Source organism: Equus caballus, chromosome 18, assembly GCF_041296265.1.
Source record: "Equus caballus isolate H_3958 breed thoroughbred chromosome 18, TB-T2T, whole genome shotgun sequence".
NCBI classification, from domain to species: domain Eukaryota; kingdom Metazoa; phylum Chordata; class Mammalia; order Perissodactyla; family Equidae; genus Equus; species Equus caballus.
Window position 1 is genome coordinate 20,500,984 of NC_091701.1, and position 26,490 is coordinate 20,527,473.

Here is a 26,490-nt window from a genome sequence, read left to right on the forward strand (position 1 = left end):
TAAGGCCTTACTTTGTTACATAAAAGCTGTTGTTAGGCAAATGGCTTAACCTCAGAGCTTCAATATTCTACGCTGTAAAGTCTGTGGTAAGAATCAAAAGGAGTAACAAATGTGAAAACACTTTGCTTGCTCACGTGAAGGGGCCACTCACAAATGAGTTGTTATTTATTGTTAACAGCATTTAGCCATTTCTACCACTAGGACCAAAGTCAGCCGAACTCTGCTGTACTTCTTCCTTTTCTCATTCTTCATCCAATAGCCCTTCACTGCCTTCTTTCATCAAACATGTTATCTCTCATTTCCTGCTGCTCTCCTGGTTGGGAGCTGCCATAGAGGGTGTTCCTTTATGTGTTAAAATCCCTCAATATTCACTCACCCTAATTGCACATTTTAGTGCTAACAGGCAGGTGGGTCATAAAGAATGAGTAGGGTTTTTTGACTATCCTTAAAAAACATGTTACCTTATTAGTTATTCCCAACTATACCTGGAAAACCTGCACAAAAGGGAAATAGATCTTATTTAGTTAATTCAGGAAAGGAAATGGTATTCTTCCAATTGGTACATCACATGTAGCATTCAGCTCAGACCTTCCAAGACAAAGTGTTAGGAAGATACTCCAGTCCTCCTCATAGTAAAAGAGAATTATCTGTCACCATCCTCTATCTGTTGTAGCATTTCCCTTTGACCTCCAATGTGGAGTTGGAGAACCGGACAGCTGCCTCTTCTATTTTTATAACTAGTAGAAGTTCACCATCTCTTTCGCTAGGTTGTAAGCACTTCCATCCCCAGAACCTTACATAGTGCTTGGGCGCAAAGTATATACTCAGTCACTGCTGGGCAAGTAATAAGGAAACGAGAAGAGAGAATCACTGCTTATTCTAAGATTCTATTTAGTATACAATACTTTATGCTTTTTGAGATATTTTACAATTATTTTATTAAGGCAAAATTCGTCTGTAAGCTCTTTAGGCTTTATATTTATTATTAACATTTGTTAAGGTTGTACTGAATGCTACATAATTAGAATATTTTAGAAGTACATTCACTTGCTCTAGTCACTAAAATTTTATTTATTAAAGTATTGAAAAAGATATGTTACTTGGAAAATAGAGGGTTGTTTTTTCTTGGTCAGCATACCCTTAGGTTGGTTTGCTTTTACTAGGTTACAGACTTCCTGTTGGAGTTGGTTTGAAATGAGAGAGACAAAAAGAGAACAAAATAATTGGCAAGTTCGGTCAGTAAAAAATACAAGATTTTCTAAGTGTTGAAGAGTTCCATGACAATCAGATCCAGTTAAATACAACTTTCTCCCAAATTAGTGTCTATGTATGAGTCTATCTTTCTGCATCTGTCTGCTCTATTGTACACACACATGCACGAGGCTAAGGGTGGGAAAGGACTACTCTTTAAGAGAAACTGAATGATGCGTATTGTGAATACAGACTAGGTCTGGATCTGAGAACTGCAGGTTCAAAACTGCAGTTATTTCAACAGTACCAAATATGTGTTGATTCACTTAGAGTATTTTAATGGTAAATGATAATGAGCACTTCTAGTTTTTATGTCTAAGAAGAAAAAAATCTTATACAAAAATAAATTATTGCTGGAATGTAACACCAATACAGTGTTGTTTCTTTTGACTTCTCAATACTGTAAAGTATCAGAAATATGATTATAAGGAAATGTAATGATTAAGAATTAGTATAATTCATCAATCCTTAGAAGTACATCATCAGAGGAGAGTTCACAGCAAAATAGGTTCATAATAGTGAACAAAACTTTTTAGATGTGTTTTATATTTTTCCCTATGTGACTATGGTAGATTGTTTAAAAAAACGGCTGCAATAATTCCTCCTGCTCCTGTATATAGGTTCTTTTTCAATGATGTTGCCCTCTTCCTATCAAGGGGTAGAATCTATTTCTCCATCCCTTAAATCTCAGTTTTGCCATGTGACCTGCTTTGACCAAAGGAATATTTAGCAAAGGTGACACAAGCAGAAGCTTGAAAAGTGCATGCACTTAGGGCTTCCCTCTTTTGCTGCTTTCCTAACCCTTCTGGCACCATGACAGCAAGCCTGGGCTAGGCTGCTGGAGGAAGACAGGCCAGAGGGAGAGATGTCCCAGAAACATCAGTGAGCCCAAAGTCACAGGGAACAGATGAGCCATCCCAGATGGGCCAACTCTAACTGCCTGATGCACAGAATTGTGAGCAAATAAATGTTTGTTTTTTAAGTCACTAAGTATTGGGATGGTTGGTTATGTAACAAAAGTGAATTGATTCAGTAATCAATTTATAAATCTCAGTATTTTACATGAACTCTAATTATTAAGAACATATAGGTTTGATATGAATAGTTACAAGAACTACTCAAATCTACTTCCGTACACAATTTTGTATTATGAAAAAAGTTACCTTTTGAACATGTAACTCCACATCTTGCTGTGTACAGCTTCCAATTTTCTGATTCACTTTTCTCACAACACCTTCTACATCTACGATGCTCTCTTTGTTGATGCTGTCAAAAGAAAAAATTCCCAACTTTAATCATCTCGTCAGAGGTGTCAGAACTCATTTGGCGTCTCAACAGTAAAGCTGAATATATTAAACTCTTCTTTAACACAGTCAGCCACTTGAGACAAAGCTGGTCTTTTTAACCTAGTTGCAATAAGCTATTATGTAGCACACCTTGTGAGATTCCTTGAAGAGATGATTTTTTAGATGCCGTAATTTAGTTACCATTTATAAAATATTCTGGACAAAAAGGCAGTAGGAGTAGCACTGAGTTGTGAAAAGTAGGAAAAAGTCTTTCAATTATTTATTAAAGGACATTTCCCTCCCTATGGTTGAAATTTACTACGATCAGCATTTCCTATAACGAGAAACACTGGCTTCAATAAATGCAATTACTGGTGTGTAATGGAATTAAATAATAGAAGGTCAACTGAAAAGATATCAAGGTAATAAGAGGGCAGTAGGGTGCTGGAATTAAATCCTCAGTGTGTACTCAGAAGCCATAGACAATATCTTTGGATTTATGACAGACAGCCTACTGGATTGTGTAATCCCAGTTAAGAATATCTATATGAAGCTTAATATATACTAAGAGTAAAGTAAATGCATCTCTTGGGCAGTTTAATTCTCTAACAAGCTTGAATTTTGAACACAAGACACCCAAATTCTGAAACACAAGATTTATGAAGTAGCATATTAAACTCACCATTTGATTATTTTTTGATCTCCAGTACATAACCCAGGGAGAAATGGTGTAATCCAAAATGGTGGTTCCCATACAAAATGCACCAGTTTTACTTTTGTGTATATTCCTGTACTGATGGAATGTGTCAATATATTTGTGGAAAAGGATAAGATTTAACTTCCAGATCTTGGAGAGTGATGTCAGCATCATGGCGGCTCAACTGGCCAAAGGGAGGTTACTATGTAAAACTGTCAATTAAAACTCTCAGGTGGTAACTGCAGCTGCAGAAGTGAGGTGAAAAGAGAAGAAGGAAGAAACATGCAAGAGCGACAACCGGGAGAGAGTGGAGTTCCCGGGGCAGCTGGTGTAATAGAAAGGGCAAACATGTATTAGGAAAATCTGTCCCAGACTCTGTTTATCCAGTATGTCATAAGCCCCAGTTAACTTTTGTATTAAGCTCTCATGGCTCAAGTCCCTATCCAGAATCCTGCAAAATCAACGGCCAGAATCTAAACAAAACAAAACAACAAGATTTAATTTTCAAAGGAAAAATTCTATTCATTCTGATGAGGAATTGGGTCCTTAGTAGTGGTGGTGCTTTTGGACAAGATTCCAGATATCCAACAATGCTTATTTTATAAAAGGGAACACCACAATCCACTTCAATAAACATTTGCTCAGGATTGGAAAAGGATCAAAAATGAGGATGATAGGTGAAAAGTGGTGAAGAAAGAAAGAAAAAAATTTTGACTTCACTTTGCTAGACTGCCTAGAATTCTGTCTGTTACCACCTACCTTCAAAAAACCCACAACAGTACACACATCTCCTGCACTCTCAGAAGTCTCCTGCACCTGAGTTATCACCTAATACTTAGTTAAATTCTTGTGTATTGAAAAACTCAGAATTTATTAAGGTAAGAGAGGTAGTTGGTGAATAAGATAAGGCTCCTCTGAGACCTGCAGTGAAGGGGCTTCAGTTTAGTATTCCAAGGGCTTTCTAATACTGGCAATCTAGTGTCACTGAATCTTTCTTCAATGTGACTGCCACCTACCAGTATGATTCAGGCCTTGTGAGGCTTCTGCTGCTTATCTCATACGTTTCCACGAGGACAGTTTCTCTTTCTTACTGATCAGTGTATTGCTTCACTGAGTAACCTGACCTGCCCCAACTAGAGCTCCCCCCTGCGGCATTCCCACTATGTCCCGGGCCCTCTTGGTTGTCTTACCTCACCCCATTTGACTCCCTAGTAGGCGGCCTTCCATTATCAGACAGTCTTCTTCAAGTTACACACATCTGCTCTAAGCAAGTATCCTTCCAGAAAGAAGCTGCAATGTGGTCAAAGACACTCTGCCCAAGGCTAGCTAAAGCTCCAATTAAAGAAAACAAAATTTTCTCCTCTTCCTCCCTCAAAAGTACCAGATGACTCCTTTTATCCAGGACCTGAAACTTGGAACTAAGTCTATCTCTAGTACTTTAACTCAGTAGTATTGTCTGCTAAAACACTTGATCAGCGAGACTAGAAAACCACCACCATTTTTAACATAGTTTCCCATACTAAACAACTCACAAATAGCACTTCTGAAAACCTGACCTGTTTCTTAAGTTAGGGCCAAAGCTAAACTTCTGCTATCACAAATCGGTCTACTGAACCAACCAGAAGGCAGGATTAACCAGATACAGAGGATGCTTATAATCCATTCTTTCTGCCATTGCAATCTATTTCCCCTTATTGTACCTAGCAGCTATATGCTGTTAAAATAGCCTATTTAGATATTAGTAAAATCATTCCATGATTTTTTAAACCTTATGTAATTTAGCTCTAATGTCTTTTATCTACATCTACATCCATAGCTATATCAATATACCTATCCCTATTTATTTTTAGATATAAATGAATTCAGAAGAAAAAACATTAAAACAAAACAAAAAAATGAGCCAAATTTGTGAAAAAGAGTCGGATTAGAACTCGCTAGTTAGAACTAGTAAAAGGTCATATGAGGGTTTCATGTGTCTGTGTGCATAATTAGAGTCAATACAAGATGGACAGGAATACCTGAATAACCTCCTGCCAGTAGGATAAAATTCCAGTTTGTAGAAAAATCTAATTAATATGATTTTAACTGATGTTGTTTGTTGATGGCTTAACACTTTATAGTATATGTATTGTAGCTTGACTGCTACCATAAAGAGACCCTACTATGGTTTCAGTTTTACATTTTGTTAACTAATATGCCACTATGTTGGTATTCTGAAAGAGGGTTATGTCTAACAGGCAATTAAAAGCCTTAGGTTTTTACAGAGGATATGGTAGGGAAAAAAAATCCATGGTGGAAAGCAGAGGAACTCCTGGGAACTATTTTATTGTAGGAGAAATGAATGAAGTAAATTAAACACATCTTTTCAAGAGCTAAGTCAGCTATTTTTATTATTACTACCACCTCCCAAACACACTATCACTGCATTGTGTCTTATACCTCTTGCATTCTCCAACCACCTTCTGATCCTACATATAATTCATCACTCTACAAATAAGATGAATTAGTGTAGCTTTGATATTAAACATGCCTTAAGAGACACAACAGACTGGATGTCATCCATTAGGAACTGTCAACCATCAATTTAATAGTTAACTTCTAATTTAACACCGTCCTTAGAAAACAAAATTGTAAAATGCACCATTCTTTATATAAAATATAAAAACATTTTGAGTTGGCTACCAATTATTTTTAAGCAAATGATATAATGTATGAATAACTCAATTATAAAACATGCAACTTGGGAGAAAAACACACAGAACTCAGTTATCTGAAGGAGCAAAATCCCATCATTCCAACACGAGTGCCACACAGGTTACTACTTTATCTGTAGTTCTGTCAATCTTGATTCTAAGTTTTCATGTCTACATTACATAAGAAGCAAAAAACAGAAGTCTGGTGGAACTATTAGAAGTAGGCATAACCGTTGTACTAACAGTTTTGATTGCTGAAGAGTATATATTAAAAAGCAAAACAAATGAAAACAGGGAAGTGGCAAAGAACTGCATTGTAAACTAGCACAGCAATAGATGTTCACAATAGTGGCCCTCTGTCATTAAGAAAAAGGTACGAAGGAAGAATGTATAAAATAGACTTAAAGGATTCTGTTAAAACTGTCAAGTTTCAATACTTGAAGGAAGTAAGCTTCATTAGTCTAAAATAATGTACTAATGAGTAATTCTTTACTGTTGCCAAACTTATTCTTTAATGTTGCCAAAAAAACTTTGAAGTTCTTAGCATATCTCCATGGTACACTGAATTATTGGTCTCAAGTCTTCATTCCTCTATGATAGTAGTATTCATCCATACTTCTGCCATGGCTTCAAGGTAGACAGAAAGTACTTCTCTGCCTCTTCACTTTGGGTGTGACCATATGACTTGCTTTATCAATGAGATGTCAGCAGCTGCAATGCCAGCAAAGGCTGGAAATGTGTGTGAGCAGCTGAACCTGCCCTTCAGCAATCCTGCTTTTCTCCATGAGAAGATGATGCCTCAGGTAGCCGCTGGTCCTAGGAAGCGGAGAAACAAAAGCAGACCAGGACCCAAACCACAGCTTCAAAATAAGCCTAGATGAGCCGAACTCTGGCTGACCCACAGATGTGTAAGCAAGAAATCAAGGTTTATTTGTATGCAGCCGAGTTTTTTTTTAAGTTGTTTTTTTCTATTGTGGTAAAATATACCATATATAAAACTTACAATTTTAACCACTGTTCAGTGTACAATTCAGTGGCATTTACAATGTTGTGCAACTGTCACCATTACCCATTTCCAGAACTTTTTCATTATCCCAAGCAGAAACTTTGTACCCATTAAATAATTAACTCCCCAATCCCCCCAACCCCAGGTTCTGGTAACCTCTAACTACTTGCTGTCTCTATGAATTTAACTATTCTGGGTAAGTCATGTAAGTGGAATCACAGTTATTTGTCCTTTTGTGTCTGACATTTCATTTAGCATAATTTTTTTTCATCCATGTTATAGCACATGTCAGAATTTCATTCCTTTTTAAAAGCGATATAATATTCCATTATATGTACATACAACATTTTGTTTATCCATTCATCTGCTGATGGACATCTGAATTGTTTACACCTTTTGGTTATCATGAATAATGCTGCTAGGAACAATAACATACAAGTATCTGTTTGAGTCCTTACTTTTAATTCTTTGGGGTATCTAGAAGTACAACTGCTAGGTCATAGATAATTCTGTTTAACTTTTTGAGGAACTGCGTATTGTTTTCCACAGTAGCTGTAGCATTCTACATTCCCACCAGCAATGGATGAGGGTTCGAATTTCTCCACAACCTCACCAACACTAGTTATTTTTCCTTATTATTATTATTTTTTATAACAGTCATCCTAATGGGTATAAAGTGGTATCTCACTGTGGTTTGACTTGCATTTCCCTAATGACTAGTGATATTGAATGTATTTTCATGTGCTTATTGGCCATTTGTATTTCTTCTTTGGAAAAATGTCTACTTAAGTCCTTTGCCCATTTTGGAATTGGGTTTTTGTGAGTTGTTGCTATTATGAGTTATAGGAGTTCTTTATCTATTCTAGATATTAATCCTTTATCAGATATATGATTTGCAAATATTTTCTCCCATTCTGTGGGTTGTTTTTTCACTCTCTTGATAGTGTCCTTTGAGGCAAAAAAGTTTCTAATTTTGATGAAGTCCAACTAATTAGTTTTTCTTTTCTCACCTGTGCTTTTGGTATTATATCCATGAAATCACCGCTAAATGCAATGTCATGAAGCTTTTGGCCTAAGCTTTCTTCTAAGAGTTTTATATTCTTAGCTCTCATATTTAGGTCATTCATCCATTTTGAGTTAATTTTTATATATGGTGTAAGGTAAAGTCTTTGGCATATGGATATACAGTTTTCCCAGCATCATTTGTTGAAAAGACTGTCCTTTCCCCACTGAATAGTCTTGGCACCCTTGTTGAAAATGAATTAGTCACATATGCTAGGGTTTATTTCTGAGCTCTCTATTCTATTCCATTGGTCTTTATGTCTTTTTTTTTTTTTTTTTTGGTGAGGAAGATTTGCCCTGAGCCAACATCCATTGCCAATCTTCTTCGCTTTTTTTGCTTGAGGAAGATCAGCCCAGAGCTAACATCCATGCCAATCTCCCTCCACTTTTTGCATGTTGGATGCCTCCACAGCATGGCTGATGAGTGGAGTACGTCTGCACTGGGATCTGAACCTGTGAACCCAGGGCGCCAAAGCAGAGCATATGCAACTTTCACCATTCTGCCATGGGGCTGGCTCCTTTATGTCTATTCTTATGCTAGTACAACATTATTTTGGTTACTGTAGCTTTTAGTTAGTTTTGAAATCAGGACGTGTGGGTCCTCTAACTTTGTTCTTCTTTTTCAAGATTGTTTTGGCTATCCGGGGCCCCTTGAAATTCCATATGAACTTCAGGATGGATTTTTCTGTTTCCGCAAAAAAAACCGCCATTGGACATGGCACCGCTTGGCACGCCATGCTGTGGTAGGCGTCGCATGTATAAAGTAGAGGAATATGGGCATGGATGTTAGCTCAGGGCTAGTCTTCCTCAAAAAAAAAAAAAAAAAGCCATTGGGATTTTGACAGAGACTGTACTGAATCTGTAGATTGCTTTGAGTAGTACTGCCATGCTACTAAGTTCTGAGGTGGTTTGTTACACACTAGTATTTTTGCAACAGCTGATTAATACAATCTTAAGCTTAATAAAGTTATGAAATTAAAAAAAAATCCTTGAATTCAAAGCTATTATGATCTGATCATAATAAAGGACTCTGAAATAAGTGAAAGTTTATTTGTACTTCATCACTTAGACACTGTAAACCTACAGTGTGTCCTATGCATTGTAAAGAGATTTTAAAAAACCAGATATACAGAATTTGACTATGAAACATTAGGGTTGATTTCTTATCAAACACAGAATTTATCCATTCAAGTGAATACTGTCCTTTTCAAAGTGACTGCTTAGCGGAAGGAGGGAGGGGCTATAAACACATATCAAAATCAGCACTGCCTTAAAATGACTTATCTGGAATGACCTCTTGGTTTTACCACAAAATCAGTTTTTTTGGGGGGGTGGTGTCAATCTCATTTACATCTATTATTTACTATCCTTCAGAAATGCTGAAGACCATGATAGAACTCTGGGTGGGGGAGGAGACAATTAAAAAAAAAAATCAAAAGAGAATGGCATTAGAGATGCAAACAAGTTACGTGTTTCAAAAGAGAGAGAATAGTTAATCTATCAAATATCGGGTTAATATAAATAGATAGATATTAATCTTATATGTAGGGTTAATATAGATGTAGATAGTTAATACACCAACTAGAGGGTTGAGTAGCTGTCTCCAGTAAAACAATTGGAGGTATGTACCCCAATATATATATATTTTATTTATTTTTAAATCATACACATGTAATACTAAATGTAAGTATTACTTTTAGACAAATATAAACTTGGGGTGAGTTTCATAATTAGCATTAGTGAATGCAAATCCACACTTCACAGTCTTCTTAATAATTTCTAATTAGAGGAGTACTAACATCTTGTCAGATCTGATTAGATTATCATTTAAAAAAAATAAGCTTCAGAATGTGGCTGATACAAAGGTCTCATGCTATGAGTAGAAGCGCCAGCATTAACATTTTCTCATTTGTGCTTACATTTTAAGTTTTATCCTCAAGCTATGGTCTCTTAGTAGAAATCCTTTCAGGCCACCTATCCATTTTTCTGAGGGTCAGCTTATTATTTTAATAAATATAATCCCTCAAAACCAGTTAACGGGTACAGTAACCTGCACCTGGGTATAATACGCTGCAAGTGAACCAGAGTTAGGGCACCATGTTAGCTCCTTTGCTTTACTGGAATTCCACAGACTTTCAGAGACCTCACACACCATAGGTGATATCTGACCTTCGGAGATACGGTCCAAGTAACAGGCCCAGTGTTTATCTATAAATTAACTGTCAGGAAAACTCAATTCTTTCTTACTCTGTTAGATAAAAAAGGAAGAAAGGAAAAGAAATATAAGTTTAATTATTTTCTTTTCTTCAATGGGTAATCTTGAGCAAATCACACTTTGGAGACCACTGGGTAGAACACAAGAATCATCAAGACTGAGAAAAGGCTGCTGGAGAAGGTGATTTGTAGGTCATTGCTGAAAGTATCATTTCTGTATAGAAGATAGCTGAAAAAATATGTAACAACACATGACTAGTCAAAGAGATCACCATCTTGCATATAAATGGTAGAGAAATAGATCTGGGAAAGAAGTACTTCATCCATCTCTTGTCACTGGGTCCCAGTGTGAGGTTGCTGACTGTGGCAAGTCATCTTGAATAACGAAGAATCACCTCCAATTCACGCTGCCCTTCACCAGTGAGGGATGGGAAATGGCAGAGCTTGCTCTTACATTTGTTTGTTTGTTTGTTTGTTTTTGCTGAGGAAGATTCACCCTGAGCTAACATCTGTTGCCAATCTTCCTCTTTTTGTATGTGAGCCACCACTATAACATGGCCACTGACAGATGAGTGGTGTAGGTCCATGCCTGGGAACTGAACCCAGGCCACTTAAGTGGACTGCACTGAACTTAAGCACTAGGCCACTGGGGCTGGCCCTGCTCTTACGTTTTCAAGTTATTTTTGAAACAATGTTTCAAAAACATTTTTTTACTATAAAAGAATATCCTTATTTATTAAGAATTCCAATGTTAAATAAACATGTAAATTTAGAAGTTTAAGGCGCCTATCATATACCCAACCCCTCTTCATATAATTCCTGTTTACTATTTGGTCTATACTCCTCCACAATTTTTCTCATTTCCAAAAAATATGGACTGCTTCATAAATTTTGTGTCATCCTGCTACAGTAGTTTTGTTCATTTTCTCTGTATTATTTTAATGTTGAAGCAGTTTTATTTTTACAGCTCAAATGAAACTGATCTTAATATATATAAACACCTAGAGTATTATTATTCCCATATCACTTAGAAATTTCCTTTTACGTTCCAGTTCCTGTGTGAAGTGCTTTACACATATACCGTCTCACTTAAATATCATAAAGGCCTACAAGGTTAGGTATTAATATCATTTTACAGCTGAGAAAACTTGAGACTCTAACAGGTGACGTAAGTAGCCTAAGATCACACTTAGTAAGATCATGTACTGATTATTGCACTAAACAATTCTGTTACCGAATCACAAATTAGCACCAAATTTTAAGGACTCCAGAATGCATCGTCAGCTCACTTTGAAATAAAACAGTCTCATTCTTAGAAGCTCACGAGCTGCCAGATTCCCTTATAGTTTACATGAAAGAAACCAGAAATAATAAGCCCTTCACAGTTTTCAAAATGCCCAAGAATTGTGTTACCTTCTCCGGTAACACTGACCCAACTTGATGTCCTGCTGTTGCTGCCAGCCTCAAGAGAAATTCATCAGAATCTTTGTATAAAACAAAATGAAGTTATTACTTAAAGTTATATTTAACTTAGAAGAATTAATCCAATAAACTGGGAATTTCTGACATCAGATTTTAGACCTACTTTTAAAGCAGATCTTTATCAAAGTTTTCAATACAAATATTGAACTGGACAAGGCCAAATACAGAAGTTCTGCTTCTCCTCCAACAGATAAGTACGTCATTCCAGCAAGCAGGTATAAACCATCTAGACAGAGTTGTTCAAAGAGTTGCAATCTCTAAGAGTGTAATGATCCAGCTTATGTTCACCAACGTATTCACATGATGCTAAAGGGGTACCCACATGCCCACCTCCCTCTGGGCCTCAACTGTAGATGACACATACATATACTTCTACCAGAGCACCTGTAACATGTCTCTGCATGCAGCTGTTTATCTATTTTTGCCCTCTCCCCAAATTAAGACCCTTATAAGATATATGTGTCATTGTATACCCAAGCCCAGCAAAGTGCATGGACCAGAGCAGGTGCTAAATAAAAGTTTTCTAAATCAATGAGACTACTTCTGAGTATTATTTTGATATTTTACAGTTCTAAAAGTTAATGTAGCAAACTGAAATTTTAACCTACCAACTAAGTAAAATACCTATTTTTAGGTGAAAGATCTAGAAAGGAAAGAAAATAAGTAAACAAACTTGTATGCAGCTAGGTGACTCATTAGAGAATGAGAAACATACTTGTGACTCACCAGCTACCAATAAATCACTTAACCACAATGACTAATACGAAGAAAAAGAAAATAAAATACCTATGTCTTCAAATAACAGTCTGAATAAGCCTTTTTTTCAGAATCCAAACATCTCTATGCTGTGGGGGGCAGGGGTGTTACATAAGAACAAATAGCAAAACACAATTTTTAACAACTGCTATTCAAATTAACTGTAGCCCTTTATAGTAGTCGCTATAATTTTAGCTTTAAACTTTAAAAACTGGCATTTACATTCACTGTAGTCCTTAATAGCAGTCAATACAAAAAGGCCTCCAGGGCTGCTTTTAAAAAAATTTGTCTTTACAAGACTCAACTCAACCATAACTAACACAGACTACTCTGTTCATTACTTTAAAATGGGACTAAATAAAAAATAATTTTAAAAAGAAAAAAAAAGGATGACTTCTTGCCTCAATTCAAATATCAGCTTACAAATATTAGAACATTAATGTCAACATAAGATGGGGATCCAGAAACACAGGCCTGGATAGTTATCCCATCTTCCTGCTTCCAGACAGATTTCATTTAAGGACCTCAAACCATTTCGGATACACAATTAAGACCCTGTTCTTAAAGATCTCTAGGGAATGAGATGTACCATCCTTCCTAGGTAACTCATTTAGTTGCTTCATTTTTATATGCATTCAACCATGAGAAAATTGATCTTTCCAACAAATTGATTAAAATAATGTGTTGAAGAGTCCTATGGCACTTCAATCCAATTAGTGAGTCAACTTTTCGGATTAGTATATTGATGAATTGGATATTCCTAGGGAAGATAATTCGGGGAAAACCACTGACCCCATATTAAGCACCAATGTTTCTCTGAAGGAAAATACTCAAAAGCTAGAAACTGCCAGCAGTACAATCTAGTCAGTAAGGCAAAGATAAGATCTCAGATTCAATATCTAAAGTAAATGCTAAGATAGTTATCTACTTAGGATATTAAAGATGACCTCATATTTTGCCTTTTAAATGATTAGGAAACCCCAGCTGGAACTATCTGATTTGATATTTTTAATAGTGAAGTCCTTGCTTTTTTCCACCTGGTATATGGCCAGAGGGAATAGACTTAAATGTAGGGCCTCATGGAATTAACATATAAATACCATTATTTGTCCGACTTTGTTGCATAGGAGTTCACATTTTCAATGTCCAGTGTCTTAGGGAAGCACTATCCAAAACAGAAACACCTTGAGAACAAATAAACAGTTCTTAGGCACTCCCCTAGTACTACAGATAATTACAAGCATTTCATATATAAAAATTGACCTAAGACAGAATGAAAATTAAATGAGGACTAGAAATGGTCTTTTTCTCATCAACCTATTTCTACCTATGCTATTTTCCAAACCAAAGATTCTACGAGAACGGTTAGTTGGCTCACTAAGCTGCTAGCTTCCCAAAGTGAATGTGTTACTAAATATTCATTTGAATTACCTCATGCTTCACTGGTCCTCAAATTTCTAAAGTAAGCTAAAAATATCTGTAAGTAAGGATTTTTGCCTTATTTAAATAACAAAATCCCTCAGAGTTTATGTGTTGTTGTTCATGCGCTATTTTTAGTCTTAATAGAAGGTTGATAACATATTAAGCAATGGAACTCATAGTGTTTTCCAAATTTTTCTTTTCTAATTGTAATTATACTTTGAAACTAAGGGATAAAGAGGAATGAGATCCCGAAGAGTTTAGTGAAACAATGAAAATACAGGCAGCCTATAAACCTCTATTTTCATTGTAAAGTAGAATATATGCTACTGGGCCCAGCTGAAGAATAAAAAACAATTGTTGTGTCACAAATACACAACACACTCTTTAACGTTGTGTTAGATTATGAGATCAGGAGTCTATGGGGCAGGGAGTTTGTGGGGCATCTGTAGGGCAAGAGAAACAAAGAGTTGGGCAACAGTGAACAAGATGCAGTGAGAATAGTTCTACAAATGGAACTGGGGTTGAGTGAGCGTAAAAGGGGACAAAAAAAACTAGGAGAAAGTGGAGAGACTGATAAAAAGACGTGAGGTCCAAGAGAAGACTGGAGGCACGGGAGAGCCAGAAAGGTAGCAGGTATTGAGAATGGCCACTGGAGTTTAAAATGAAGTCCGAAGGGCAAAATCCATGCTGCGGCCTCAGGAGTCAGTTGTTAAAATGAAGTAATGGTGATGATAGTGGAAGAAAAGTAAGAATTTCAAGGCTAAGGTGTTCCATATGGACACTTGAAAACATTTAGAATGAGAGGATTACTTGGAAAGGGGGGAGCAGAATACTATCAGCCAGAAAAATAAAATGGTTTTCAGTAAAACAACTTATTTTAGTCTTTGGGCTTTTCATAAACTCAAAAGGCTGGAACTTCTCTCCAATTTACTTTACACAGATAAGCTTAGGAGACACTGCCAGCTGCCTATCCAAACCCACTCTCCCTTTCTTTATTGCTACAGAGCCCCATCCCTGCTCAGCATCCACTCTTCGTCTGGCCAAGTGCTCCAAGAGAAGGTGAGCCCAACCTCGCTCCAAAGAGTAGGCTGTGTTTAGTCCCAGGCCATCCTGGGAATTTACTCCAGATTGATGATATAATTTCCACATAGTTTCTCAAACTAGGAAGTTTAAAATCGTTTTTCACTTCTTTCTTTTCCTCACTCCCACACATATGAGGTCAGCAGAAGATAAGACTCATATTTTTACCCACTCACTGGGCAATGTTCTCTTTCAAGAGTATAGTCAGCTTTGCTATAACACTTGTTTTGAAAATGTGAATTAATTCCAACACAATTGATATATTAGGGATCAATCAGAGCATAATGAGAATTTTGTGGTTTGCCTATGCCAGATTTCATCAGTGAGAAACACTAGATCAATGCAGACAACTGTACTCAGGTGAACTCAGCCACAAGAATACATAAAACACACACCTCAAACATCTACCTGAGTTATAAGCCACATCCACCCACATCTGGTGGTCCAACTTTCCTTCTCATTTCAGACAGCCTTCCTTCCACCATCTCACAATAATTTACAAGCTGCAACTCTTTTGACACCCACTTCCATAAGGAAACAGCATGTCTTTTTATCTAAAAGTGTGATATTTATTGTAGTGTTTAAGTATTTCTCAACCATTCAACATGTATAAAACTATTCTACTTTTTTTTTCCTGAGGAAGATTAGCCCTGAGCTAACATCTGTTGCCAATCTTCCTTTTTTTTTGCTTGAGGAAGATTAGTCCTGACCTAACATCTGTTCCAGTCTTCCTCCACTTTATACGTGGGTTGCTGCCACAACACAGCTAATGAGTGGTGTAGGTCTGTGCCCAGGATCCAAACTCATGAACCTGGGCTGCCAAAGTAGAGTGTGCTGCACTTAACCACCACACCATGGGCCAGCCCCTCTGTTTTTTAAAAAAATTAGGTTCTTTTTATAAAACTATGTTGCTGATGAAGTTTTTGACTATTGTGCTATTAACCTATTTTCTACATAAACCTTGAGGTTTTTATTGCATAATTTTGCATAGTGCAGTGATTTTTAAGAATGTATGTGTTACAATACAGCAGAATTGACTAAACATGAGCACCACTCTACAAAAAGTTAACCAAAAGGACACTCATACCTGAATGCCCCAAGATCTCCTCCCTTGCCTGCAATAGAGCAATTCTAGGATAGGATTTTAGTTTGTACAAGTGTATAACAAGAGCCTGATGTGTTAAGGAACAGCATCAGTTACCCAGCCAAACTCTCATTTCTTTCCTGCATCCAGAATCTTAGTAAAGGATAACTTATTTTAAACTCTGAGCCTGTGGCCTATTTTCTACATCAGTTGCATACACCATGCAGCTGCTTTGTTGAGTGACTTTATGCTTTACTTCTCACAACGGAGTGATAAGAATGTGTAAGATGCACCATGTGGCAGTGCTGATGATGACAAGAAAAAACGGCAAAAGACTGAGCAAAAGTAGGTGCAATTATTAAATTTGCCTAGTAAATTTTGGATTTCATGTTTATAATTATAGCTATCAATTATATTGAAATTATTCAAGAAAAATAACTATCTTTGCAAACATGAAACTCTCTATTTTCTAACTACCTTTCCACCCACTGGGGTTTTTTTTGGTGAGGAAGATTTGCCCTGAGCTAACATCTGTGGCCAATCTTACTTTTTTGCTTGAAGAAGAACAGCCCTGAGCTAAAATCTGTGCCAATCCTCCTCTATTTTGTATGTGGGATAGCTGATGAGTGGAGTAGGTCTGCACCTGGGATACGAACCATGAACCCAGGCCACCAAAGTGGAGCGGGTGGAACTTTAACCCCTGGGCCACAGGGCCAGCCCCTGCTTGCCCCCACTGTTTTTATAGCATGCTTTTAAACAATGGGGTGATTCCTTAGGAAGGCAACTACTACTCTATAGCAGAGGAGACAAGTTCATTAGTATTACTAATGGTTAGAAAACTTTTTAATTCCTCCTTTGGTAAACCGTTTTTAGCATCAATTTACAACAACAAAAAAATCTTCCTTATTACTTTATAATCAGTTACACTTTTTAAACCAAAATTATTATTTTTCATCAGTTCTGGTTCCTAGTAACTCGGGGGCAGTATCTCAAAGTCATTATCACCCTCAAGAAATAAAATAGCTATCTACTCCTTGAGGGTATATACCAGAATAAACAGCACACTCTAGAAAAGATACTTTTGAGGCAGAAAGCAATGGGGCTTCCATTTCTCAGTTACCAACATATTTTAACGACATTGAGGTTATATTCTAAGTGAGCTATAATGTGGAGGGCTTTGAACTAATATCATTATACCATCTCAGAGAGGCAGGATGATACAGACTAGAGGAGTGTAAGCCCTAGAGTCAAAGAGGCCTTAGTCAAAACACTCTGTATTTTAAATCTCGAGTTCCTCATCTGTAAAAACAGACCAAAAAATCCAAAAGCAGACAAACAAAATGATAAAATACTATCTATACCTCATAGTGCTGCTGTGAGCATCAAGGGGGAAAACGCAAGTATGGCACTTTGCAGGTCCATATTTAGCGTACAGTAATAGTTAGCTACTGCTGCTACTGTTTCATCATAAGCAAACCTGCTGTTTTGTCATTCCCCCTGTATATCAGATAGGGAAGCTGCTGGTGACCACTGCATCCCAAAAAAGCGAAAAATTCATGCTAGACAATGGAAAGCTTGGCAAGACAAAGCAAGAATATCATTATACTGAATTTTAATTGTAGATTAAATTTCTTAAATATTAAAAACAATATTTCACATGCAATACAAGTCTAGGTGTGTGTGTGAGGGGGCTTTTTCCCATGGCCTTTCATCTAAAATATACATGGCACCTGTTACAGAGGTCACTGAAGAATATTCCACCAAAATTCACATAATCCACCCAAAATACTCAAGATAACGGAAGGTTAGCAGCATAACCTTTGTATGGAATAGTGGTTTTTACCTTTTTTTGGTGAGAAGATTAGCCCTGAGCTAACATCTGTTGCCAATCTTCCTCTTTTTGCTTGAGGAAGATTGTCCCTCAGCTAACACTGTGGCAATCTTCCTCTATTTTGTATGTGGGATACTGCCACAGCATGGCTTGATGAGTCGTATGTAGGTCTGTGCCTGGGATCTGAACCCATGAACCTGGGGCTGCCAAAGTGGAGCACACGAACTTAACCACTACGCCACTGGGCTGGCCCCTACCTTTTATTTCACATTATCTTAGGTACCACAGATCTAAGCCCTCTAAGTGCTTTATTATGTTAGATCGTCACAGTAAAGGCCTAAAATATGTAAGAAATCCTATTATTTTGATATATGATGATTGTTACTTGTTAATAGTAGGAATAAACTTGGGAGTTGGTGAAAGGTAGGTGATGACCCAAATTATAATTTAGGTAGTCATCAGTTCATATTTTTTAAAACTATTCCCATTGTATTCCTATTTAACTCCTTCTACACCAAAAAGATAAATAATGGTGAAAAAGACACTACACTGAGCTTTTCTTTCTGCATATTTACATATATTTACATAAACATGTACATATATTTACAACAAAAGTAATTATTAAAATTTTAACACTTATAGAAACTTGAGTATTACAGGTTTTCAGCAAAACTGGCAAAAATTTATCTTTCTTGTTGTCAGAAATAATTTGTTGAATCTTACTATACCCAATGAGAAACGTGCTCCACAGATGTACACAACCACTCCCATTCAAACTAATTTTCAAATCTTGGGAAAGGTGTATTAGATTAGTTAGAAAAGAGGACAGGCTATAAAGTTGCTACACACTAGGTTTCCGAGTATTGCACCAACAAAAAATGCTTCAATGATGTAAATTAAATGTACGATTCACTGAGGCAAAGAATTCAAAATGCCCAAACACGAAAAACCATATATTTGCCAGTTAAATCAAACAGCATCCCAAAGACACAAATTATGTAAGTATTTTTAAAAATAGGAAACCAGCTTTTGATAATAAAAACCTATATTCCAATTCTAAGCTAGGTACAACCTTGGATTACACGTCAAGTAACTTCTTTCAATTGCAGTGAATTAGTATGATACTCAATCTCAGACTTCTATATTCCCAGGCAAACAGAAATAAAGATGTTTAAAGAGGGTTTTAGCTCTAAAGAACTAAGCAAGACTAGCATACAGTAAACAATTTATGAAGTCATGCGGCTAGCTAGTGGGGAGCCAAGTCTCTGGAGTCTCTGGCCCTCTATTACACCCAGCTGCCCATTGGTGCTTCGTAAGAATTAAAGGTTTAACTTAGCAGTTCTATGATGACTTGTTTTTTGTTTTTTTTTTTAAAGGAAATCTCAAGAAACTTTTTTTTTTTTTTTTAAGATTTTATTTTTTTTCTTTTTCTCCACAAAGCCCCCTGGTACATAGTTGTATATTCTTCGTTGTGGGTCCTTCTAGTTGTGGCATGTGGGATGCTACCTCAGCGTGGTTTGATGAGCAGTGCCATGTCCGCGCCCAGGATTCGAACCAATGAAACACTGGGCCGCCTGCAGTGGAGAGCGCGAACTTAACCACTGGGCCACGGGGCCAGCCCCTGATGACTTATTTTGTGAACTCATTTTTCTTCACCAAAACCCCAAGAATTTTAAGTTCAAAACAAGCTTGGTAAGAATAAAGCACTACTCCATATGGCACAGACCAGTGGTCCTCAAACTACTACACAGGCTCTCTTCAGCAGAACAAAAACACCAGGAACCCTCCTCAGTGAGCATTTAAATTAGTTTTATCACATTACTTAAATACCTACAAATATAAAACTAGCATAAATGCCTTATGCTTATAGCTCTTAACTTTTAATCAAAGCAAAATTTTAAGGAAAATAAAAACAATTATTAAAACCAAAAAATGTAAATTAACAGTAGTAATTTAAAATTCACTAGAATTAAATTCCTGACCGTTGGCTTACTTATAAAGCTGTAGCCTCAGATCCAGTTCTATATTTGATCTGTTTCTGCATTTTTACTTTAATACTAGTAACGTGAAGAATGCCTGTTCACAATTACAGAAAACATCAACTTTGAGTTGGTTCAGGATACAAGGCCTCATAATTAATCAAAATTTTGCAAAGAGCAATCCAAGAATGACAATTTAAATAAAGTATCAGCCGATAATTTTATAAAACTATCTTGTCATATGAAAATTAATAATGCAGAATTGTTAATTGAAATTTGAATCTAATGGGTATCTGATAACTATTGGAACTGGAAATAGAAACATTTTTCTTTGCATGGAAACTATTATACTATTAGTGACCTGCAGCCCTCATACAGGCAAAAACAGGATTCAATAAATCTGCTTGAATGGCAAGGTTTGTTTGTTTATTGTTTTTTTTTCGGTGATGAAGAGTGGCCCTGGGCTAACATCTGTTGCCAATCTTCTTGCTTGAGGAAGACTGTCCCTGAGCTAACATCTGTGGCAGTCTTCCTCCATTTTGTATGTGGGATGCTACCACAGTATGGCTTGATGAGCTGTGTGTAGGTCCATGCCTGGGATCTGAACCCGCAAACCCCAGGCCACTGAAGCAGAGCACGTGATCTTAACCACTAGGCCACCAGGCCAGCCCCTTGAATGGCATAGGCTTTTAAAAGTTCAGGATGCCTATCAAGTACTATCAAGTACTACCTAGCAACCCAGCTTGTTCAGATTGTGACACTATTCAAACTACAGTGAAACCTTCATTTGTACAGAACATGGGTATCATTTGGCTTCAGGTGGCATGAACACAATTGCAAATATGCCAGTAAATGCTAAATGGAAGTAGTGAATTCACACAGAAGATCTCTGTTATAAGTTAACCTTTAAAATGATATGGAACAATACTCTTATATAACTTTATTTATCAAAATATACACTAAAATTTAAAAAAAACATAGAATACTCCCAGTCTCCTAAGAACATATCTGTGGACTCCAAAGAAATGAAAAGAGAAACCAATCAATGAGGATTATGAAGGACAGGGGCTTAAGCTAAGAGACAAAGAATGAGGATTTAATGAATAAAGCCAAAGCCTTTAAAATCAGAGGTAAAGTAAGAAAAGAGGTCATTGCAAATATGGAGAGGTGGTCCCATCTGAAGAGTGTATGTTGGGAAGTAGTGGTAAATAATATTGCAGCGAGGGAACTAGCAGGCAGAATTAATATTCGACATGGTTGGAAATAGGAAGCTATTAAAGATTTTAGATCAAAATAACACTTAAAAAGAAACTTTTGGCATGTATGGACTTAAGGAGGAAGCAGAAAGAGTCTGTCTCTCTCAATAAAGATTAGTTTAATAGATGATTGGACTATTTTGTTCTAACCCAACTAACATGCAGTAGAAATTATAAAAAATAACACTAAAAAGCGAAAAAATTTTTGAAGCCAAATACCTCAAAAAACTCATTTGGAGAGACAAATAGAAGACTTTATTCTCAAATGTTTTTCAACATTTTAGTAAATAATTATAACATTACTTTCATTCTGGTTGCATATCTGAAAACTGGATTATCTTTCACGCTTAACAACGAAAGTCCACGTGAACTTAAGGTTTCAGCAGTATGGTCTAACAATAATAAGTGAGCAGTTAGGCCACAGCAGGTTATAAAATTCTTAGTCTTCATCTGTTAATATCAAATAGAGGAAGTCCTTTTTATTCTTATTTAGGATTTAATAATAACGTTACACCTGAGATTCTTGTTTTACAGAAGTGCCAGCTCACCAAACAGCACTGCCAGAGCAAAGATCTCAAAGATAAATGTATGAAAGCGATCTTAATCTTTGTTTCCACACTCATTTTAAATAAAACATACTGTTTATGTTAAGCCTAGCCAGCAAAGATAATTTTTAAGAAAACAATTCTGAAGAATGAAGAAAAAAACCAACAAATATTTTCCTTAAATAAGTTCTGAAAGCTCCTCAGAATTTACATTACAACTTCACTTGATTTATTATTATTCATGAAAAGAGCACGTAATTTTCAAAGTAAAATTTTTTCTGTTTTTGATTTTACTCTTGAAAACTCAATACTTTGAATATAAGATCATACTACTGGCTTTCTGTCGGAAGGGGTATGTGCCTTAGTCTTCTATTACCAAGAAGGATCAGGATTTCTGAACTGCCTCAGAATTACAGCCTAAAATCACATTAAAAAGACCAGCTGACTGACCTATCAAGAGCAGGAAATCATGTTCTGAAGAAAGTTATCTTTTCAACCAACCACGAAAATTAAAAACTCATCATTTTTCACCAGTCTTATGCATGATCATTTTCCTTTTCCACAAGGTAGCAAAAGCTATTAAAATAGTTACTCCTAATTATTTAGGCTAGATACCTTAACATATGAGTAGTGCCAAAAGTTTATTAATTATAACCTAAGTACCACACGTTAAATCTATTGTATAAAATTGGCTCCATTCACTTGTCCATAACCACTCAGAGGCTTTATAATTTGCAACAGCTCTATTATGAAACCATCTTTTCTCATACGTTACTAATTAAATAAAGTCCAATTTTTTTAAAGGGACTAAAAATAGCTACATGTTTTTTGCCTTAAAGAAAAAATCCAAGTCACAACTTAATTGTTAAGCCTGAATTGTATCTAGATCTTGACTGAGTTCCATCTCAGGATTATGAAATCCAGGCTAAGTTATCTAAATTTTTCCCTTCTCTAAAAGAAAGATCACCCTTACACTATCCCATTTAGATGAAAGCCTTTCTTTATATATTATAAGGGTATTAATGGACTGTTCTGTTTGGGAGACCATTTGCAAGTAACTCTTCTAGCTGGTAAGCTCTGTTTGACATCTGATCCGGTCAATTGCTGTTAGTCAACTCCGGGGAGTTTCTGAGGAGAACCAAGAGAATAAACAACTATTTGTGGGCTACTTTAACGTGTCTACTTCTAAAGACATCAAATGAATTGACTGTCCTCTTGTTAGTAGAGTGCCTCTTAGTGAATATTAAGGGTAAGTGGGATTTTCAAAAGAATTTTAGACTAGAATTTTTTGTTTAGGAATGTAACATTGAGGTTATAATGCAGTTTAATGGAAAAATATATTCTATATAAAACTGCCAGCTTTGTATATTGGTTTTCAGAACCAATTTAATACATAAAAGACAAAAGTATAAAGGTTGTTGATTTGAAGTTGACTTTTTCCCAGTATTTTTCAGTATATTAAATATAATTTAGCATAAACGTCTGTGGTTTCCATGGCCTCTTTTAATAGAAGGCTCTCTGTGTAGATAAAGTTTATTTCTAGGGACCAAGTTTATTTATGTCCCACCTCCTAGGACACAGATTGACATTAAAAGACTAGATGACAAACACACCCCACAAGGACACACTCTTACAGACTATGAGATGAAAATAGAAAACCTAATTATCAAAAGATACAGGGAGAAGAGATGAAAGTGACAGTCTCTGGGCACCAGGACTGGGAGACAGGGAGAGGTGAGGCTACTGTACTAGCAGTACTAATACTATGGAGTTCATCAGTGAATGGATGTAATTAATGGCACTGGAGTTTTTAAACCAGAGCACAGGTATTGCTATGATACAATAAAACTAAATTTGATAAACAAATCAACCAAAACCAGTTGCTAAGCATCTACTATATGTAAAACACTGTACTGAGGGACTCAGGGAGGGCCCAAACATAAATCAGAATGTAAAATTAGATCATTTTTAGTTTCCTTATAGTTCTAAAATTGATAATTCTATCTATACTAGCTCATCTTTAAAAGCATACATTTAAAGAACAGAGATAAAAATCAACAGAAAAAATATTTATAACATTTACTCTAGATTGAATTTCTTTCTTTTAAAAAACATTTACACCTATGAAGTACTCTCTTACTTAAAAGGTAAAGATGGTCCATTTTCCCAAGTCTTCTTTGTTATCATGGAAATAAAATTTCGATTGAGAAAAACATATAAACAAAACTAGCCACAATATCAACTACTATTACCTTAGAGCTACAGCATGCACAACCACTATGCTATCTCTATATCCTGCCTCCTGCAAACTGAACAAAACAATGCACTTCTACAGAACTCGAGCCAGACAGCAACACTTTTGTGGGGAGAAGAAAGCAATTTTTACTTTTTTGTAAACCCTTTTGGTGTCAAAGTTAAAAGCTGTAACATGTTATAACATTTTTTTTACTTCCTTCAGGAGGGAATCATTTACAAAACTACATTCCTTTTATAGTCTTTAATTATTCAGTTAGAAAACTTGTTGCTTAATATGCAAATCTCAAACTGAGGGAGGGAGGAAACGAAGCTCAACAAACACAACAAAATAAAGTTGCTCTGCTATGTTGAGGCTGCCAGGCTTTTTGTTACTCTACTTGAAAGTAAATGTGACTTGTCTGTAAAGAGTGCTGCTTCAGCAGTTCCAAATGAATTTCAAGCCTGTGTTCCATATTTTCTCTTTTGTAAGTTTAATGTATTCAGTAACACTGAACTGACAATTTAAATAACTACATTTTTGAACAAACGAAGCATTGATGTTAATGTATGAAAATGGTCCAAACCCCTGGGAGTCCTGGTTCCCACCATTGTTTATTCTGACAACAGGATATAATTGCTTACTTACTTGGCAGCAAATTTAACCATCTGCTTGCTTGCATGGTCTCCCACTGCCACAAGAGCCTGGACATTAAACTGCTGCTGACGTAGGACTAAGAAACACTGCTTTCCTGAATAAGACAGAAAGAACACAAGCGTACTGAGGACATGTTACTTCACGTCTTACGAAGAAGGAAAATGCTTCTCTACTTTAAAATTGGGCCAAAATTTACTATACTCATCAGTGTATACTATACACACGTGTATCTGGTTTCTACAGCCAAAACACTCAAACCTCTCAAATGACAAGCTTTAAAGAGATTCACGTTCCTACTATGAGTAACAAAAAATGCTTTTAACATGTTTGTTATGAGAACATAGGCAAATCACTAATTTGAAAAAAATATTATAAATCAAGAAAATTATTGTCATTGCATTGATTTATTAAACAAATTTCAAGTAACTTCAGATCAATTTCAACGTTCATTCAACAGCTAATACATTCTACAGGCAAAGGCACTGTGCTAACCACCGTGGGAGCTTCAATGATACCATCACAAAAGTACTAATAGAGTGCTTAGTAACAAGAACACAAGCATTCTATGGGGGCGGTCCATTTTACCTCCTAGCAAAGTACATTTTAAAGAGCATTTAGAATGACAGGCTAGTTTCTTTCATGTTCTATTTTCCTCATTTTTCCTTTATCATCTTTCTAATAATCCTTCATCCTTTATAACAGTTCCACTTTTTTTTTTTCACTTCAAGTGACTGACTTTGTCTATAAAAGATCATTCTCTTTATGCCCTATAACCAGTTTTATTTTTACATATTCTGGGCCTCTTGATTTCCCCTCTTTTCATAAGGAACTGTCATTCCTTATTCTTAACTTTTTGAAAAATATTATTCATAACAGTTTTCAGTCACTATGTATCCTTGTGACATCCCTTTCCTCCAAACTAGATCCTTTCAAAGTCCCAGATCAAGTTTTGGGAAACTATTTCCTCATAAAACAAGTGAAATCTTTTCAAGACCACTTTTCTCATCAGACTATCTTGCAAAACATCAAAAGAAGATTTTGGTTTTGAGAATTATCTTTTATACTGAGAATTAGTCAAACAAAAAGGCAAGCAGACTTATAGTTATTACTTTCAACACACACTATTTTAAGTGCAAGTCGTACAGCAATCATGAGTTAAAAAAACACAGACATAATCTATGGACTCCCAAGTCATATATGATTGATGTACTTTTACCACTAAATAGACATTTTCTCTTTCCTTTGGAGTATGAGCCAGTCACAAAGTAAAATCTTAAAAAAGAAAGTTAGATGTACTGAACAAATTCAAAGGAATTTTAAGATACTGAAAGGACAAAGATTGTTATGATAGAGAAATCTGCAGATGGATCCAAATAACATTATCCCAGGAACTACTGAAACCACAGCCAGATTATTAACTGACTTAGAACAGAACGTTAGTGTGACATGGAAGGTAACGTGCAGGGTTTAGTTGAGTACTTTAGCTGCTCTGAAAGTGCAGACAGAAGCAGCAGAGACCTAGCTGCACTACAAAGCCATCCTGTGACGAACTCCAACGCTATACAGACGACTCTGAGAGAATGGAGAATTTAGAGGACTTACCAAGGGCGAGCACAGGAAAACGTCTCTGGATCGGCACTAGGGGGTAACGTTAGTGTAAGGGTTTGGTCAAGAGTAAAAGCTTTGAAATCAAAAAGACCTAGGATCATATCCTATCACTTCCTGTGAAGCAGCCTGTGGGAAAATTAGTAAACTACTTAATGTCTCAGTTCTTCATCTGTAAAGTGGAGAAAATAACAGTATATTACTATGGGGTTTTCTGCTATCATCTCGAGGATTACATAAGTAACATGTTTACAGTTGTGACAGACAATCAATTAATGTTAACTATGAATTAATGTTATTAAGAAATGTTAATTATTATCATTAATAGCACCACTGCCACTGGCTACTTAT

At 36.1% G+C, this 26,490-nt stretch overlaps 1 protein-coding gene across 1 annotated transcript in view; it reads right to left on the minus strand.

Annotated features, from left to right (window-relative positions):
• DARS1 (aspartyl-tRNA synthetase 1) overlaps positions 1 to 26,490 on the minus strand; it is a 58,639-nt gene that overhangs the window by 17,488 nt on the left and 14,661 nt on the right. The window contains exons 4-5 of the mRNA XM_001490023.5: positions 24,526 to 24,628; positions 2,415 to 2,517 (exon numbers count right to left, since the gene is read on the minus strand). Coding sequence (XP_001490073.1) covers positions 2,415 to 2,517; positions 24,526 to 24,628 — 206 coding nt within the window. The remainder of the gene's footprint in view (positions 1 to 2,414; positions 2,518 to 24,525; positions 24,629 to 26,490) is intronic.